Source organism: Diadema setosum, chromosome 8 (genome assembly GCF_964275005.1).
Source record: "Diadema setosum chromosome 8, eeDiaSeto1, whole genome shotgun sequence".
NCBI lineage: Eukaryota > Metazoa > Echinodermata > Echinoidea > Diadematoida > Diadematidae > Diadema > Diadema setosum.
Window position 1 is genome coordinate 26,680,448 of NC_092692.1, and position 16,742 is coordinate 26,697,189.

At 39.5% G+C, this 16,742-nt stretch overlaps 1 protein-coding gene across 1 annotated transcript in view; it reads left to right on the forward strand.

Moving 5' to 3' along the window:
* Nucleotides 1–16,742, forward strand: part of LOC140231990 (casein kinase I-like) — a 96,593-nt gene that overhangs the window by 43,747 nt on the left and 36,104 nt on the right. The window contains exon 5 of the mRNA XM_072312142.1: nucleotides 9,291–9,519. Coding sequence (XP_072168243.1) covers nucleotides 9,291–9,519 — 229 coding nt within the window. The remainder of the gene's footprint in view (nucleotides 1–9,290; nucleotides 9,520–16,742) is intronic.

Sequence of the window (16,742 nt, forward strand, 5' to 3'; positions counted from 1 at the left end):
TGTATAGAAATCTGTACACAAAAATGTAATTTTCTGACATTATAGTTTACGGTATGTATGCCCCAGAGAAATCTGAGTTTGAGGTTGCTCCACACAGAGATGTTGAATTAAAAAGATCAGTCTCCGAACGCCTAAAATTACAGGCACTGTGATCTAAAACTAGTCATCTAACATTATCAATTGCATTCAATCACGTAGTGTGATAGCTTTCTGTGAAAAGTTTGATGATCATTATAGCTTTTTGAGCTCACAGACGTACGCCCATACATGTAGGCGTATCAATATTAAAAGCAAGATGATACCGATAGAAAGCATTCAATAAAAACTTTTGCAGACACAGAGGCAAGGGAAGGAAATGTACACACACTAAAGGTTCTATGCACTGCTACTATTAACCCATTGAGGACAGACTAATTTTGCTACAACACGCAATTTCCATAGACACTTGCCCGAGTATACTTGGGACTCGTCCTCAGCGGGTTAAGTGAAGTGGCTACAAATGCAGCAGGCATGGTTGCCACAGATATTAAAAATTCATATTACACATTTTGGTGCTTTTTGTGATGAGCAAGAACTTCCCCTAGGGTACTGAGGTCATGTTCTTACCCCTTTCAAATTCAAATTTCAGGGTACAGATACACTTAAATGTCATATCTCCATATTCATGTCCCACCCGTTTCCCCAAATAGCGTATGAGAGCAGCAGAGTCATGGAACATTTCAAACATCAAATACTTTTTGCCAAGAGTGTAAACAATGTATCCGTCGGTCCAGTCATCTTTGTAGAGATCGATAATGGCCAATTAGTTCCCTCTTCCTGCAGAAGTGTCCAGCTAAACAATGATTGTGCACAGACTACTGTTTGTGTTTCCTGTGACAGAAGTGCCGACTCCTTGAGCACATGTAGCTCATTGCTTAAAGGACAAGTTCACCTTCATAGACATATGGGTTGAGTGAATGCAGCAATATTAGTAGAACACATGAGTGAGAGTTCGAGGAAAATCGGACAATCCATTCACAAGTTATGAATTTTTGAAGTTTCTGCTCAGTCACGGCTGGATGAAAAGACTAAGTAAGCTTGTGATGTCACATGAGTACAACGATAGAAAGAAAGAATAAAGAAAATTCAACATATTTCCATTTTTCTCGCATAACAAAAGAACACTTGACTTCTCTCTTTCAGAAGGCAGGGGGAATAATATTACCCTTAACATACGTCAGTTGCAAGTCGAAGAAATGTGCACTTTATTCAAAAAGTAAAGTTTTGTGAAATTCTCTTTTTATTTTCCTTATATTGTTGTACGCATGTGACATCATACACTGTAGTAGTCTTCTCATCCAGCAGTGATTTCGCAGATACTTAAAATATTCATAACTTTTGAACGGATTGTCCGATTTTCCTCAAACTTTCACTGATGTGTTCTACTAATATTGCTGCATTCTCTCAATCCTAATGTATATGAAGGTGGACTTGTCCTTTAACAGACTTTAAACCTCAAGGAGCATTCACATCGGGCTCGTGTTGAGTTGTGTCGTGTAGTGTACCGAATACACATGCCTGCACTGGTTTTTGTAATAATATGCCGAGGGACGCAAAGGGGTGTGCAAGATGGATGCAGAAAACTCAACATCTTTACTTTTTTCTTCTACTTTCAGTGTAAAGAGGATGCAGAAAATGTGTAGTTTATACATGTACTTAGGCCTACACAGTACTACGTGTACCCTACTGTACTACCTATCCATTCGTAAGCTTTTCTACAAGCATGATCCAGTGAAAAATCCTTTGAGGCTAAATCCAAGGAAATTTTTGTTTTCATTAGTACGCACCCGTTTTTCACCATATTTGGTACACTGCACTACATAACTCTAGGCAGGCCCAGTGTGAAAGCCCCAGTATACTTTGATCTTTATGAATGTGAAAAAAAAACCCAACCCAAAATGAGGTAGTAGGTTTCTTTCCAGGCATTATGCTTTTCTCCAGGTTAGAATGTCTTTGACATGGAGTGCAGGGATTGAATGCACAGTTTTTGTTTGTTTATGTAATGTTTATGTACTGGTAATAGATGTTTTTGTTATGATTCTTTTTATTATTGTCATTACTATATTATATCATTGTCTATGAAAGTGGAAGGCAATCATTTATAGCAAATGTGCACCTTGCATACCCTCACATCCAGTATAGCGTTTCCGGGTCCTTTGGAACAAAGTCAACATTTCTGTCTCGTCCATTGTTGGAACGTACAAGCAAACCAGGGATCTTTTTAAGGTGTGGCTCCCTTGTATTGTGGCCACAGGTTAAATCTGTGCAAGAAAATGGGGGGTAATTTCCATGGTACAAATTTATCAGTGCCCCACTTTGTTATGACTCCATGATCTATTCGTTCAGACTGGTAATTGATTCAGTATCATATTTGGAATCACAATGTGTTAATCACAGTAAGCTATACAATTGTAGCATGCTTTATATGCCATATAAGCGAATCTAATCTTTTGCGAATCGAGAACTTGCTAACAATATCACGAGTTGTTGAATTCGCAAGTATGGAGTACCCAGAATATTGTGCATATTGTTCTGGTACAGTGTACCGCATACCAGTACATTTATGGGTGCATGTTGCATTTGTGTCGGAATTAGTGTTGATTTTTTTGTTTGTTGTTAAATTTGCAAATAGCACCTTGCTTGTTATGTAAAAAAAATAATAAAAACCCATGAAATATATGGCGTGTACAGTAAGGCCAAAAAAAAAAAATTGTTGCATTGGCGTAACATGAGATTTTCAAATAGGGTCGGTCGGGCGGATTTTTTTTTTTTTTTTTTTTTTTTTTTTTTGCTACCTGCATTTTACGTGTAAAACTCGTGCTCAGCTCAGTAAACAGTTGCAACTGCTGCACCGAATGTGCTGTGTTCATCTATTCTACAAATCATTTATGAGACCGATATTACTGGAATTATACCCCTTCACAGAATTTAAAGATGTTGAAATCCCTATCCTGAATGTTTTCACTTCATATTTTACTATTTTGACTTAGATAAGATAGATGCAAATTGACCCATATGTATGATCTTTTCATCGCACACGGCGATCTCTATTACAGTCCCACATATACAGATTCGTGTAAGTTCTCCACACAAGAAACCTATGGCAAAACTGTGCACAATACATCGCAGTCTGAATGCTACGTATACACTGAATCTTGTTAGAATACGTGTCCGTGTTGGAAACAGATGACGTACCAAGGAAGGCTTATGCGAGGCGCTATCTCTCCCTCGTACATCCGATATCCCCAGAGCCGTTTCCACTTCCGGGTTTGTGCGATCGCGATCGCAATCAACAAGATATTTGATATCGATAGCAAAAAAAAATAATAAAAAAACATGGGGTCGGCGGAATTTTTAGGGTCGGGCGGGTTACGCCAATGCAACAATTTTTTTTTTTTGGCCTAAGTACTGATTAATTCAATATTTTGTAGTACTATGACTGTGTGACTTGATTAATCCAAAATATTTACAGTCAAACTTATCTGTCAGAGATTAAGCATTGTCCATGAGTGACAGATAGGATCCCCTGAACAATGGCGATATATGGATTAACATCACAAGTGTGATCATTGGCTAGTATTTATCACATGTTTTACAATAGTATTCAGACAAGGACAACGTTGAAGTTAACGTAGAAAGTGTAATATATGGTAGCTACTGAAAACAATAAGGGATCATTTGTGTATTCCATTTTTACTCGAAACAGCATTCCAAAAACAAAAATAACTGGAAGCCCATCTGCAATTGAACATACTTCCCAATTAATTCTACAGACATGTGTTTGTTCAATATGTAAAGATACCTTTGTCTGCGGACTTGAAATGAGACAGGAATATTTGTAAAAACAAGTCTGTCTCCCTTTCTATGCAGAACGCTGATAATGATCGCCAGGACCTTGGTATAATCTGTTTGAGACTTGTGTACATGTAGATGGACTAAAATTGTCTGCAGCAGACATTGTTTTTGACACTGCCGTTGGTGATGGTCAAAAACATATGAGTGATATTTTAGTATTCCCATTTTTAGCTCACCTGAGCCAAAGGCTCAAGTGAGCTATTGCGATCGCCCTTCGTCCGGCGTCCGTCGTGCGTCGTCTGTCGTCCGTTGTCCGTCGTCCGTCGTCCGTCGTCCATCGTCCATCGTGCGTAAACTTTTTACATTTTCATCTTCTTCTTGAAAACCCCAAGACCGATTTTCATCAAACTTGGCAGGTAGCATCCCTAGGGGGTTAGGAACTCAATTTGTTAAAATGGGCACCATGCCCCACCCAGGGGGCCCCCAGGGGGGCCCAAACCCCCCAAAATTAAGGAATCTGTAAAAATCTTCTTCTCTAGAACCAGAAGTGATAGAGCTAAGTTAATACTATGAGTTAGTACATTGATGACTGCAGTTTCAAGTTTGTTCATGGCAGAATCAGGGGTGCCTCCCTTGGGACCCAGGGGAGGGGGGTGGGGAGGGGTCCTAATGGGGCCTAAATTATACATTTTCATCTTCTTCTTGAGAACCCCATGACCAATTTTCACCAAACTTTGCAGGTAGCATCCCTAGGGAGTTAGGATCTCAATTTGTTAAAATTGGCACCATGCCCCATCCAGGGTCCCCAGGGGGCCCCAAATCCCCCAAAATTAAGGAATCTGTAAAAATCTTCTTCTCTAGGACCAGAAGTGATAGAGCTAAGTTGATACTATGAGTTAGTACATTGATGATTGTAGTTTCAAGTTTGTTCATGGCAGAATCAGGGGTGCCCCCCGTGGGACCCAGGGGAGGGGGGTGGGGAGGGGTCCTAATGGGGCCAAAATTATACATTTTCATCTTCTTCTTGAGAACCCCATGACCAATTTTCACCAAACTTGGCAGGTAGCATCCCTAGGGGGTTAGGATCTCAATTTTTTAAAATGGGCACCATTCCCCACCCAGGGGCCCCGGGGGGGGGGGGGGGGGGGGGGGGCAAACCCCCCAAAATGAAGGAATCTTTAAAAATCTTCTCTAGAATCAGAAGTTATAGAGCTAAGATAATACTATGAGTGAGTACATTAAAGGGAAGGTAAACCCAAAAAGCAATGTGGATTGAGTGAAAGCAGCAACATTAGTAGAACACATCAGTGAAAGTTTGAGGAAAATCGGACAATCGATGCAAAAGTTATGAATTTTTAAAGTTTTGGTGTTGAAACCGCTGGATGAGGAGACTACTAGAGGATATGACGTATGAGTGGACAACAATACAAAGAAAATATAAAGGAAATTCAACAAAATTTCACTTTTCTAGAATTATGAAAGAGCAATGGACCAACCTCTTTCAGAAAGCAGGGGGAATAATTGCTACCCCTAACATATGTCAATATCAAGTTGATGGAATTTGTAATTTTCATGAAAAATGGATTTTTGTAGAATTTTCTTTATATTTTCTTGGTATTGTTGTCCACTCATACGTCATAACCTCTAGTAGTCTCCTCGTCCAGCGGTTCCAACACCAAAACTTTAAAAATTCATAACTTTTGCATCGATTGTCTGATTTTCTTCAAACTTTCACTGATGTGTTCTACTAATGTTGCTGCTTTCACTCAATCCACATTGCTCTTGGGGTTTATCTTCCCTTTAATGACTGTAGTTTCAAGTTTGTTCATAGCAAATCCAGGGGTGCCCCTCTTGGGGGCAGGGGGGGGGGGGGGGTTGGGAAGGTCCAAATGGGGGCCTGAATTGTACATTTTCATCTTCTTCCTGAAAACCTCAATTTATCAAAATCTCAATTTATCAAAATGGGCACCATGCCCCACCCAGAGGGCCCCAGGGGGCCCCCAATCCCCCCAAATTAAGGAATCTTAAAAAAATTTGGGCCCTTATTGTACATTTTCATCTTCTTCTTGAGAATGCCTGGTCAAATTTTAGTAGAGCTGTGAATAATTTAGATTAGTGACTGCGTGAAAGGTGAACTTGCGATACTCGGGTGAGCGCTAGACCCGCGGGTCTCTTGTTTTTTTACCCATCCAGTGATGATGTAACATGATATAAAGTTACTGTATTGCCTGTAGTTAAGCTTTGACAATATTTCCAGTGAGTGGAAAGAAAAACCATACTATTGATAGAACAAAAGTGGTAATGATAAAAGCTGAAATAATTAATTCTATGAAAAATTAGGATTTTGAATGTGGATTGTGGGGAAGGGAAGAAGTGGATTTTGTTTTGGTGAATGTTTGTTTGTTCAAGTTGGTGGTTGTTTGTTTTTATGCCTCCGCCACGAAGTGGTGCCGGAGGCATTATGTTTTCGGATTGTCCGTCCGTCCGTCCTTCCGTCCGTCCGTCCTTCCGTCCGTCCGTCCTTCCGTCCGTCCGTAATGAATTTTGTGGACAAGGTAACTATCGAAACCTGTTGAGGTATCCCAATGAAACTTGGCATGTATGTGTATTAGGGGGTGAAGTTGTGCCTATCAACTTTTGAGTGCACATGCTCAAGGTCAAAGGTCAAAAGGTCAAGGTCAAATATATAAAATTTCACTATTTCCACCATATCTAGTGAATGCCTGAAGATATTTTCTTGAAACTTAGTGTATACATGTATTACCCAATTGAGATTCTCTGGTGAAAGTTTGGGTCATGAGGTCAAAGGCCAAAGGTCAAAAGGTCAGGGTCAAATACATAAAATTTCACTATTTCCACCATATCTATGGAATGCCTAAAGAGATTTTCTTGAAACTTAGTGTATACATGTATTACCCAATTAAGATTCTCTGGTGAAAGTTTGGGTCATGAGGTCAAAGGTCAAAGGTCAAAAGGTAAAGTAAAAATATTAAAACTTTTTTTTCTCCGTACCTTGGAAAATTGTTCAAGGTATCTTCATGGAACATAGTATATACATGTACTGACTGGAAGTGATTATCTAGAGAATGTAGGGTTCATGGGGTCAAAGGTCAGGGGTCAAAGGTCAAGTGCAAGACTTCAAAATTTTACTATTACCCTCATATTTATGCAATGCCAGCAGGGTTATTTTTTTACACTTGGTGTATGCGTGTGTAACCTAATAGAAATTCTCTGGAAAGTTTTGTTTTTTCTCTTTTTGCCTCAAAGGTCAAAAGGTCAAAGATCAAGTGAAAGTGCTGAACTAACTTTTTCCTCCATATCTCGGAAGTGGCTCAAGTTACCTTGAAACTTAGTACATATTATGCATGTTCTACCTGAAAGTAATTATCTTATGAATTTTAGGGTCAAGGGCCAGATGAAAATGGTAACAATTTACTATTCCATTCAGAAATTGCACTTTTTCTCCACACCTGTACCTTGAAAATTACTCAATGCCTAAATGTATGAATGGGTCAAAGTCAAGTTTAAGTCCTTAAATCCCTAGATACATGCTCTCCTATTCATCCAATTAAACCTACGTCAAGGAAGGTGAACATTCAACACATTTGTGACAAACTTGTCATTCCAATATTTTACCAATTTTGTGAAAATGTAATCACACAGTGTCCACATGTACTATCTAGACCTATTGGGAAAATCATGCATTATGGCGGAGGCATACCAGTCGCCAAAGCGACATTTCTAGTTTTTTCTTGTTTTTTGCCATCATTGCAGGATTGGTTTTGACAGCATTTCATGCAGAGTTTAGAAATCTGAGTAATGGGAATTTTTGATAATCAGCTTGTGAAATTATGAATTATTATGTGTTAGATAAGTAGAGAAGGTACATGTGTTTTGTCTTTTTTGCGTACTTGGCATGTACTTTAATAGATATGAATTGCACAGATAACTGGACATACACGCATTCAACTGACTGTACCAAGAATAGTCTTTTAAATACATTATTTTTCTCTACATTGCCCTGATAAAGTCACATGTATAAAGTAAAGAAGTTTGCAAAATGTACAGATGATTTAACTGAAAAACAAACTTAATGATTTATTCAAAAATCCAAGGGCAATACCTGAAAACTCTTGCCTATCTTTCAGAGTCCTGGAATGATTTGTTTATGTATTTTATACATTGGGTCAATCAAGACTGAAAAAAAAATGAATAACCAGATGATCAACTGAATCAAATATTTGGCAATTTTATAGGGCATTTCAGAAATGGTTTGCTTGTAACCCTTTTTACTCCCCATGCACAACCTGCTTATGGTAGGTTCCTGTGAATCCACCTCGCACTTGGTCGGAATCAAACATTAGTAGCGTAATGTTTCTTGTTTTGAGTGCCTTGTTGGAAAGCTATGCTTTATGTGTGATGCTCCATCCACTGACTCACTGCCAAACCTATTGACAAGCACCCGATTGGTACAACATGCACTACAAAAACTGAAATAGGAGGAAGAAGAAAAATCTTGGTTTTTCTTCCTTGAGTTCTACAGTAGTGAAGTGATGATCTGCAGATGCGTTAAAAACTGTCAAGTTTGGGTAGAATCGTGGGTAATATGATAGCTGATGTCACTTTTAGGAGCTCTGTGCTTAAGATCTCATGTAATTGGAGTCTATATTGACTCTTCACTGCCATCATAACCATTTCTGTCTTCAAGGAGTATTGTAGTAATGACGTCAAACCCTATTTTAACAATCACTGACCAGGGCTCTTTGTCATCTTCGGAGGAAACTGATAATTGTTTTGCGCATGTTTTTCTTCTCTTTTCTGAGAAGTTTTGGTTCGCATGCGTGTGCCTTGTTTGTTTCAGCTGTGTGTTTTGTAACCAGCAGACATCAAGGGGAAAAACAAAATGAGAGTGCCGCTGTGTGTTTCAGGTTTCACTTTGAGGACTGCTGATCTCAAGAAATATGGTGATAGCTTACATGAATCAAATGGATTTCAAAGTGTTTGTCTGTCTGTTAGAAGCATAACATATCTGTCTATAGTTTGATTTTTTATGAAAGTACACTTCTCAAAAAATGTTTTTGCATCTGCTATGATTAAGACTACAAACACTAATATTTTTTAAATAAGCCATAAGAGAGTCTCTGTGTGAGGGAAAAAAACAAACAAAACCAAAACAAAACAGACCCTAATGAGCTCCATTTCATTTTGATCTATCCCAAACAGTTCATCCTGTTTATTTTTCAAAGGTTAACAGTGCAGTAAATACTGTATGTTTGTGTTTTTTTTTCCAATTATTATTGTTATTAAATTTTTAGCAGTGTCCTATATATGCTCTTTCTTTTTGTTACTTGTCTATCTTCTCTGTTTCTTCTATCTGGCATTATTGTGTCTTATCATTTATCTTATCACAAATATCTGTCTCTTCCCCACCTCCTCCTTACTTTCCCCCACTCCAGATCAGCCGGATAGAATACGTCCACAGTAAGAACTTCATCCACAGAGATATAAAGCCGGACAACTTCCTCATGGGTCTGGGAAAGAAGGGCAACATGGTGTACATAATCGACTTCGGCTTGGCCAAGAGGTATAAGGACCCACGCACCAAGCTGCACATAGCCTACCGGGAAAACAAGAACCTGACGGGCACAGCCAGATATGCAAGCATCAACACTCACTTAGGAATTGGTAAGCCCGAAGTTTGCATCAATTTATCATTGCCATCTTCCCCCCCCCCCCTTTTTTTTCCCCTTTTCCTTCCCTTCACCCCCATCTGGCACATCACTCATGGAGGAACCTCTTTGTGTGATAACTACAGCTTTAGCAGGGGTCTGGAAGAAAGTGAAATTCAGTAGGATTGTTTGTTACTGGTTTTTGTAACTGTTGCCAACAGAATTTGATTCATAAGTGTATGTACAAACTAGTAAAATTGTGAATAATATTGATATGATTTATGACAGCAGATTTTAAAAGTTGTATTGAATCCTGAAGGATCGTTAACTTATGCTGGTGCTGGTAGGGGACTGCTCAAGAGATTGTAATGACGTGTTTGTGAAAAAAGGTTGCGGCAGCAAAGATGGATGTACATGTATTACCAAAATATTTGTTCTGTCAAACAACAGGGATCTGTATCATTTTATAAAACAAATAATACACATCATACACAAGCATAATTATCCACTCCGAGTACCTTCGAAGCAGTCCAAATACCCATTGCAATAGACTCTTCCAACCTTGCATGGGTAATTCTTACCAGTTACCTCATTGATGTGCACTATTTGTATACTACATCCCTCGATGAGATGCTCAAGAGACTAAATTAGTCCCATAGTATTTTATTGTGCCTTTCTCACAATTGGTGACAAGAATGTGTGACGTGTGTTTTTTTTTTTTTTTTTTTCATGTTTTATTTTTTTAACCTTTTTTACTCATCACTGTCTTCCACAATGTTACCGAACAGAAATGCCTCAAATCACACGGTGACATTTGCAAAACATCAATACTGCCAAGCAGGCAGGCCATGTTTACCGAACGGTCAATACAATGATCATTCAACTATGTCAACGCCGGGCTGAGAATTTACCCCCCGTTAAGCGTTACCGCTGGTGGTGTGCACTGAGTTGTGAATCCAGTATATTACACTCCCGGTGACATCAGAGGGTATGCTCACAATAAAGTCAAGTGAGCTACCTTCCCATCATGCTAAGTTCCTTCTTGTTGTCAAACCCCCTCCCCCCATTCGTCTTAGTTGATGTTGTAAAAATTATTAACCCGTTGAGGACGGTTTGACTTTGCTACAACACGCATTTCCCATAGACACCTGCCCAAGTATACTCGGGACTCGTCCTCAACGGGTTAATACAGAATCCTTTTGATGAAATGCAGAAAAAAAAAATGAATTGAATTCAAAATTTTGTCTCCACTGGTGTGATAGTGCAAGGAGATAACTTTATGATGAAGGACCATTCGGTCTTTGAAGAGCCACAACCAAGGGTAAATCTTTTCACTTTGCACCTGCCACACTCTGAGATGGTAGAATTCAGATGGTGGACTGTTCTATGGCAGCCATCTTGCAATGTTGGGGAAAGATGACTCTTATGAGACAGAAGATGGATGAAACAATTTCTCTCAGCCACCTATTGAATGCCTAAATCTGCTCAAGATCAGAGAATCTGAAGACATTCTTCAAAATCAACAACAACATGCTGTAGGGGGCATCTTTTCACCCGGGAGTACTCTCGTTCATGGGAACCCTCCATTTCAGGGAAGGTTTTGATACCCTTCAGTCCAGTGATGGGTGCATGGACCTGGACACACCCATTTTTTCCCTCCCGTCAGAGTATTGCAGGTTTATAGTTACAAGGCCTGTCAGGATGCGGAGCAGCTCAAGCTAGACACAAAACTGTCTACGTGACCCCAATTTAATTGAAAGACAGATGCACAGCAGCGAAGCTAGTGTGTGCCTCACAGAGATGTGTTGTGATTGCTCTCCACACTGTCCCAGTCTCTTTCTTGGTGCGTTCAGGGTAATTTGTTGGTACCATACTTATTTGCGAGGTAGCACAGTAATAGACACTGTGGTAATTCTCTTGGTACTGTTCTCATTCACAAAATACCATGGTATTTCTGGTAAGCACTGCGCATATCTCCTACAGGGAGAAAACATGCAGTGTGTAAGGTCATGTTTGAAATACAGCTGTTTACGATCTTTGATATTTTGTGACAAGATTCACACTTAGTTTTTGAAATACAGCTGTTTACGATCTTTGATATTTTGTGACAAGATTCACACTTAGTTTATAGGGCGGTGAGTTGGCTCAGTCGGTAGCGCGTCTGCCTCACGATCACGCGGCCCGGGTTCGAACCCGAGTCTGGACTGAGCAATGTTGTGTGTAAACATACCGTCCCCTCTAGCAAGAGGCAAAACACTCTGTCCCTCGGATAGGACATAAAATGGAGGTCCCGTGTATGAGAGAGTCACAGCTCATGCACGTAAAAGATCCCGCTTCATTCATTCATCGCAAAGAGCAGGGTGTCTAACCCGGTGAAGAGGTCCCATCCCACATCCAACTGGACCCCATGGAAGACCAGCTTAGTGTAGCTGAATATGGGCTATCCAGCCATCTTCACAGATGGAAAATGAACAACAACATACTTACATACTGTATTTTATACAAAGTTTGAGTTACCGCACTAAATACCACAGTGTTTCGTGACGTATGTCGGCGTAGATTTTGTAGTATAATTGCATTTATATTACAAAATACCACTGTATATGATTTTCAATGTGAATTCACATTTTGTGTGTTTCTGTGTTCTCATAGTCTATCCTTGTGTGATATACCTGTGTCTTTGGCAAAGCAAAAAATGTTATCATATTTGGAGGTATCTGTTTCATATCGTGTAATTTCAGTCGCTTTTCTGTCATGGAACCTGAGCAAGATGAATTGTCATCGTGGGTGAAGTTGATCATAAGATAAGGAAAAAGCGACAAAGTTTGCATGTGACTATGAACCACCCCAAAAGCTTGAGAGCTGGTGATTTTTGCAAAGCAGAGATCATACAAAGATAATCCGCCATGGAGTGCGACCGAACAGACGATACGGATGATGAGATTGTTGGCAAGAAGCTCGGCAGGGAACTAGTCACCTGTGTTTGCGTGAGGTCAGCTCATCGCTGGCTGCCAGGGTTTCATCTTCACGTGTGCCTTCATGTGCTCTGAGGACATGCGTTAGACTCACAAACAAACCCCCATTATGATTCTGTCCACGTGCTGCGAGATCTTAGATCTGATTCCGGATATTGTGTAGTCCCAAGGATAGCCTTCACGTGAGGTGGTTTACACCATGGCCAAGCGAAAATCTAGTGGAGATGATATGCTTTGGCTGAGCAGTCCGTCCATCCGTGCAGCCCCAAAATCTTGTCGTTGTACTTCAAAGAGAACCACAGAGGCAGATTTTGATCATGTACTTGTCCAAGGTGTTCACCTGAGGGTGCAGATGTGCCAACAAGATATCAAATGGGCGACCTCCTGAAGCTCAAAGACCAAAGGTCAATGAATCTTGATTCCGAGGTCTTGTTATGATATTGATCACAGTTGAGCTTCATTGAAGGCCATTGATCAAGTGAATGTCATTTGTTTTCAGGCAATTTTACAAGATATTTAAAAGAATAACAGAGTCAAATTTTGCTTGTGTAATGGCCAAGATGTTTCTTTGATGTCAGTTTATTATTATTAACATAATCAAATGTGGCATGCTTTCTGATTAAGTCTTCAGGAGAGCTTAATACTCAAAAGTTAAGCTTTTGTTAAAGAAACATATGTCTGATTAAAAAAAAGAAGTTATATTTTGTTTGAATTATTTTGTGCATTTGCCCCCTCTAGCTCTTGAAGACAGTACGATTGAATATGACCCACCCCGTGAAGACCTTGCTGAAGATCTATTATGCCCCAAATTTTCAAGATTGATATGGATCTATGTGAGACTGCAATGATAATTGATGTGAAAAAAGGGTATTATGCATGAGTTTCACTTCACTTCTAGAGAGCAATTTTCTTATCTAAGCCTCTCCTTGTGGCATTCCTTGTGGCATGTCATTATTTTTCTAGTGGAAGTGACTGGAAAGCAAAGTTTTGCAACATTTTCATATCTTTCAAAGCATCTTGCAGTGTTTATTCTAATGAACTCACAAAAGGCCAAGTCATAAGTTACCGTTAGCAATGTTTTTGTGTTTACTTGGTATTTATTTTTCCAGTCAGCTACACGTGAGATCATTGTGGTAAGTTGCTCGCCAGATGATATTGTGCAAAGATGTTATTGCTCAAATCCCCAGTAATATCCTGATAGCCAGGCTTTCATATTTTGCCCTGAGTGTGGGTAACCTTACAACAGGAATCCTTCCTGACAGATGGAAGTGGACATTCATATGGCAGTGTTGAAAGCTGTCAGCAGCATGTGACTGCTGCCTAATCTCTTAAAAGCTCTGGAAGAATTGAAAAGTGAATAGAGTTTATGATGTCATTCGAGGCTATCGTATAAAGGGGATGTGTACCGGTATTCGCATGTTGGAATGGTGAAGAAGCTCGAGAGAGAGTCTTGCTATCCCGTGTCCTGTCGGACTTCACAGCTGTCCCGCAGTGGTCAGTTTGATGACAGGTAGTCGGTCAGAGCCCCACCAAAATGAAGGGAAACACATTTAAAGGGATGTAAGATGTGGATAGATATACGTTGTTGATCAAATGTGACAAGTTTATGAGCAGATTTTAAGACTAAAAGGTGTGGAAATTGGGGAAGAAAGATCGGCCTGTAGAAGGTCATTGAGAAAAGGGAATGAAATGATATAGGCCATGTCAGACAGTGATTTGATGTACCAGTACTGACTTTCAGCTTTCTTTGGATTTTGACAGCCAATTTTTATTATGCCTCCGCAACGAAGTGGCCGGAGACATTATGTTTTCGGGTCGTCCTTCCGTCCGTCCGTACGTCCGTCCGTCCCGTTTTGTTTTTGTCGATATCTCAAGAACCGTGTGGTGGTTTTACATCAAACTTGGTATTAGGGTATATCCTTGGGGGATAATACTTTGTGTGGATTTTAGGGTCACAGGGTCAAAGGTCAAAGGTCACAGGTTATTTTGTGAAAAAAAATTGAAATTTCATGTTTTTCTCCATATCTCGCAAATGGTTCAAGGTATCTTCATGGAACTTAGTATATATGCTTGTACCGATGGGCAGTGATTATCTAGGGAAGTTGGGGTCATGGGTCAAAGGTCAAGGTCAACTCCTCAAAATATCACTACTTTCCTTCAAATGCAATATTCCTGAAGGTTTTTGTTTTTATTTTAACTTGATGTATGCATGTATTACCCAATATATATTCTGTGGGAAGTTTCTTGCCAAAAGGTCAAAGGTCAAAAGGTCAAAGGTCAAGTGAAAGTGCTGAATTGCACTTTTTCCTCCATATCTCAAAAGTAACTCAAGGTATCATGAAACTTACATATTTATGCATGTTCAACCTAACAGTGATTCTCTTTGGAACTGTGAGGTCAAAGGTCAAAGGCCAGGTTTAGATAATGCTATTTTCCCATTTGATACTGAAATTATACTTTTTCTCAATACCTTGAAAATTACTCAATGCATAAACTTATAAAGGGTCAAAAGTCAAGTAAAAATCATCAGTTCCCCAAATACCTGCACTCTGACATTTTAAGCATTCATCCAATTGAACCTAGTTCTAGGAAAGTGAACATTCAGCACATTTGTGGCAAACCTGTCATTTTAATATTTTGCCAGTTGTGTGAAACTGTCATCACACATTGTCAAGACATTGATAGGAGAACCATGCATTATGGCGGAGGCATATCAGTCGCCGTAGCGATATATCTAGTTGTGCTTGATAGATTAATGCTTGTTTTGTGGATTTGATAACTGGTGGAAATGACCAGAAGTTGGTGTTAGATGTCATCAGATCATACTAAAACTATGACACAGGTGATTAATCACATTCAAAGGTGGCAAAGCATGCAAGATTTTCATTTTCTAATCTAGCAAGGGGATAGTGTAATCAGTACAAATTACTAAATATCTTGACATGATTTTCCCCCACTGCGGTATTCATACCATCATTGATTTATCATGCGCATAAATGATGAGGATTTGCCTCGCACTGTCTGTGACATAATGCTGGCTCTATGTACAGTGCTTGTGATCATGATATCCACATTACGTGTAATGAACCTGAAGGAGGAAATACCAGCCCTTCTGACTTCTGAACGTGCTTGGTTGGGCGAAGCATTTTGATTCTTAGGTGGCACAGATAGGGCTTTTGAATTTCCGTGAGAGTTGGGCAAGTTACAGCAAATGTGTTTTAAAGGTCCAGTTTACCTTTGGGAGCAGTGATTTCAAAAATTTTCAAGATTTCATATTTAATGCATATGTGTAGGTCTGTTGTATCATAAAACATCCTACCATATGAAATATTTGCAATAAAACCTAAAATATAAGGAGATATCAGGGTTTTTCTCAATAAACCGTAACTGTATACGGTTTAGTCTGGAAAATTGTTTATTATTACTATTGTTCACATTTTGTGTATTTAACAACACTTAACATCGATTATATGGATTCAAATTTTGACAGTGGTTGTTTCTATCCCTAACTCACACTTTAGAACTATTATACAGCACTAATGCTTTCATCTGCAAATGGTAAATTATGCCTTTAATATCAGCCGTCAACTCCCCGAAACTAGCTACTGCTGCAGACTAAATGGGCATCAGCTTAATGGCAGTTTCATGCCAGTAAAAATTTTAAACTGCATGTAATGACAGTAATTAAAAGTTCCAAGAGACTTTTTAATGAGGAAGTGGGGCTTACTGGTTACTGGTTTCAAGTGATGAAATTGGCTTTTCTGATTTCAACATACAAGTTTGTGTAGAATTTGAAGTGCCGGGAAAGGCATGTATTCATTATTTTGTATGGTTACTTTGTCAAGCCAGCTGATGCTACTGTTTGGATGTATGTTCCCCACCTTAAAGGTATACTTGCAGAAGGTGAATGCTCTGCCTGATGAGTGCAATTCTTAGAATTTGATTGAACAGGTGGCAACATACATGAGGGGAGGAAAAAAAAGAAAGAAGGAAGAAATGGTAACCCAAGGAGGGTAAAGATCAGATTAAGTATGCATGTTTGACATAGAAATACACCATGGTGGGGAAGTGATCAAATTGGGAAGCAGACAGGAGCCTGCATCACGGCAGTGCATCTGACCGCAGAAAGAGACAGAGTATGGCAAAGCCAACTGGAGGTTGTCTGAAGAACATAGAGAGTCTGGGTATACTAAAAAATCCTTTGCCAAGTTCAAGGGGGTGGGGGTGGGGGAGTTCTGATGGCAGCAGCTCGGAACAAGGGGAG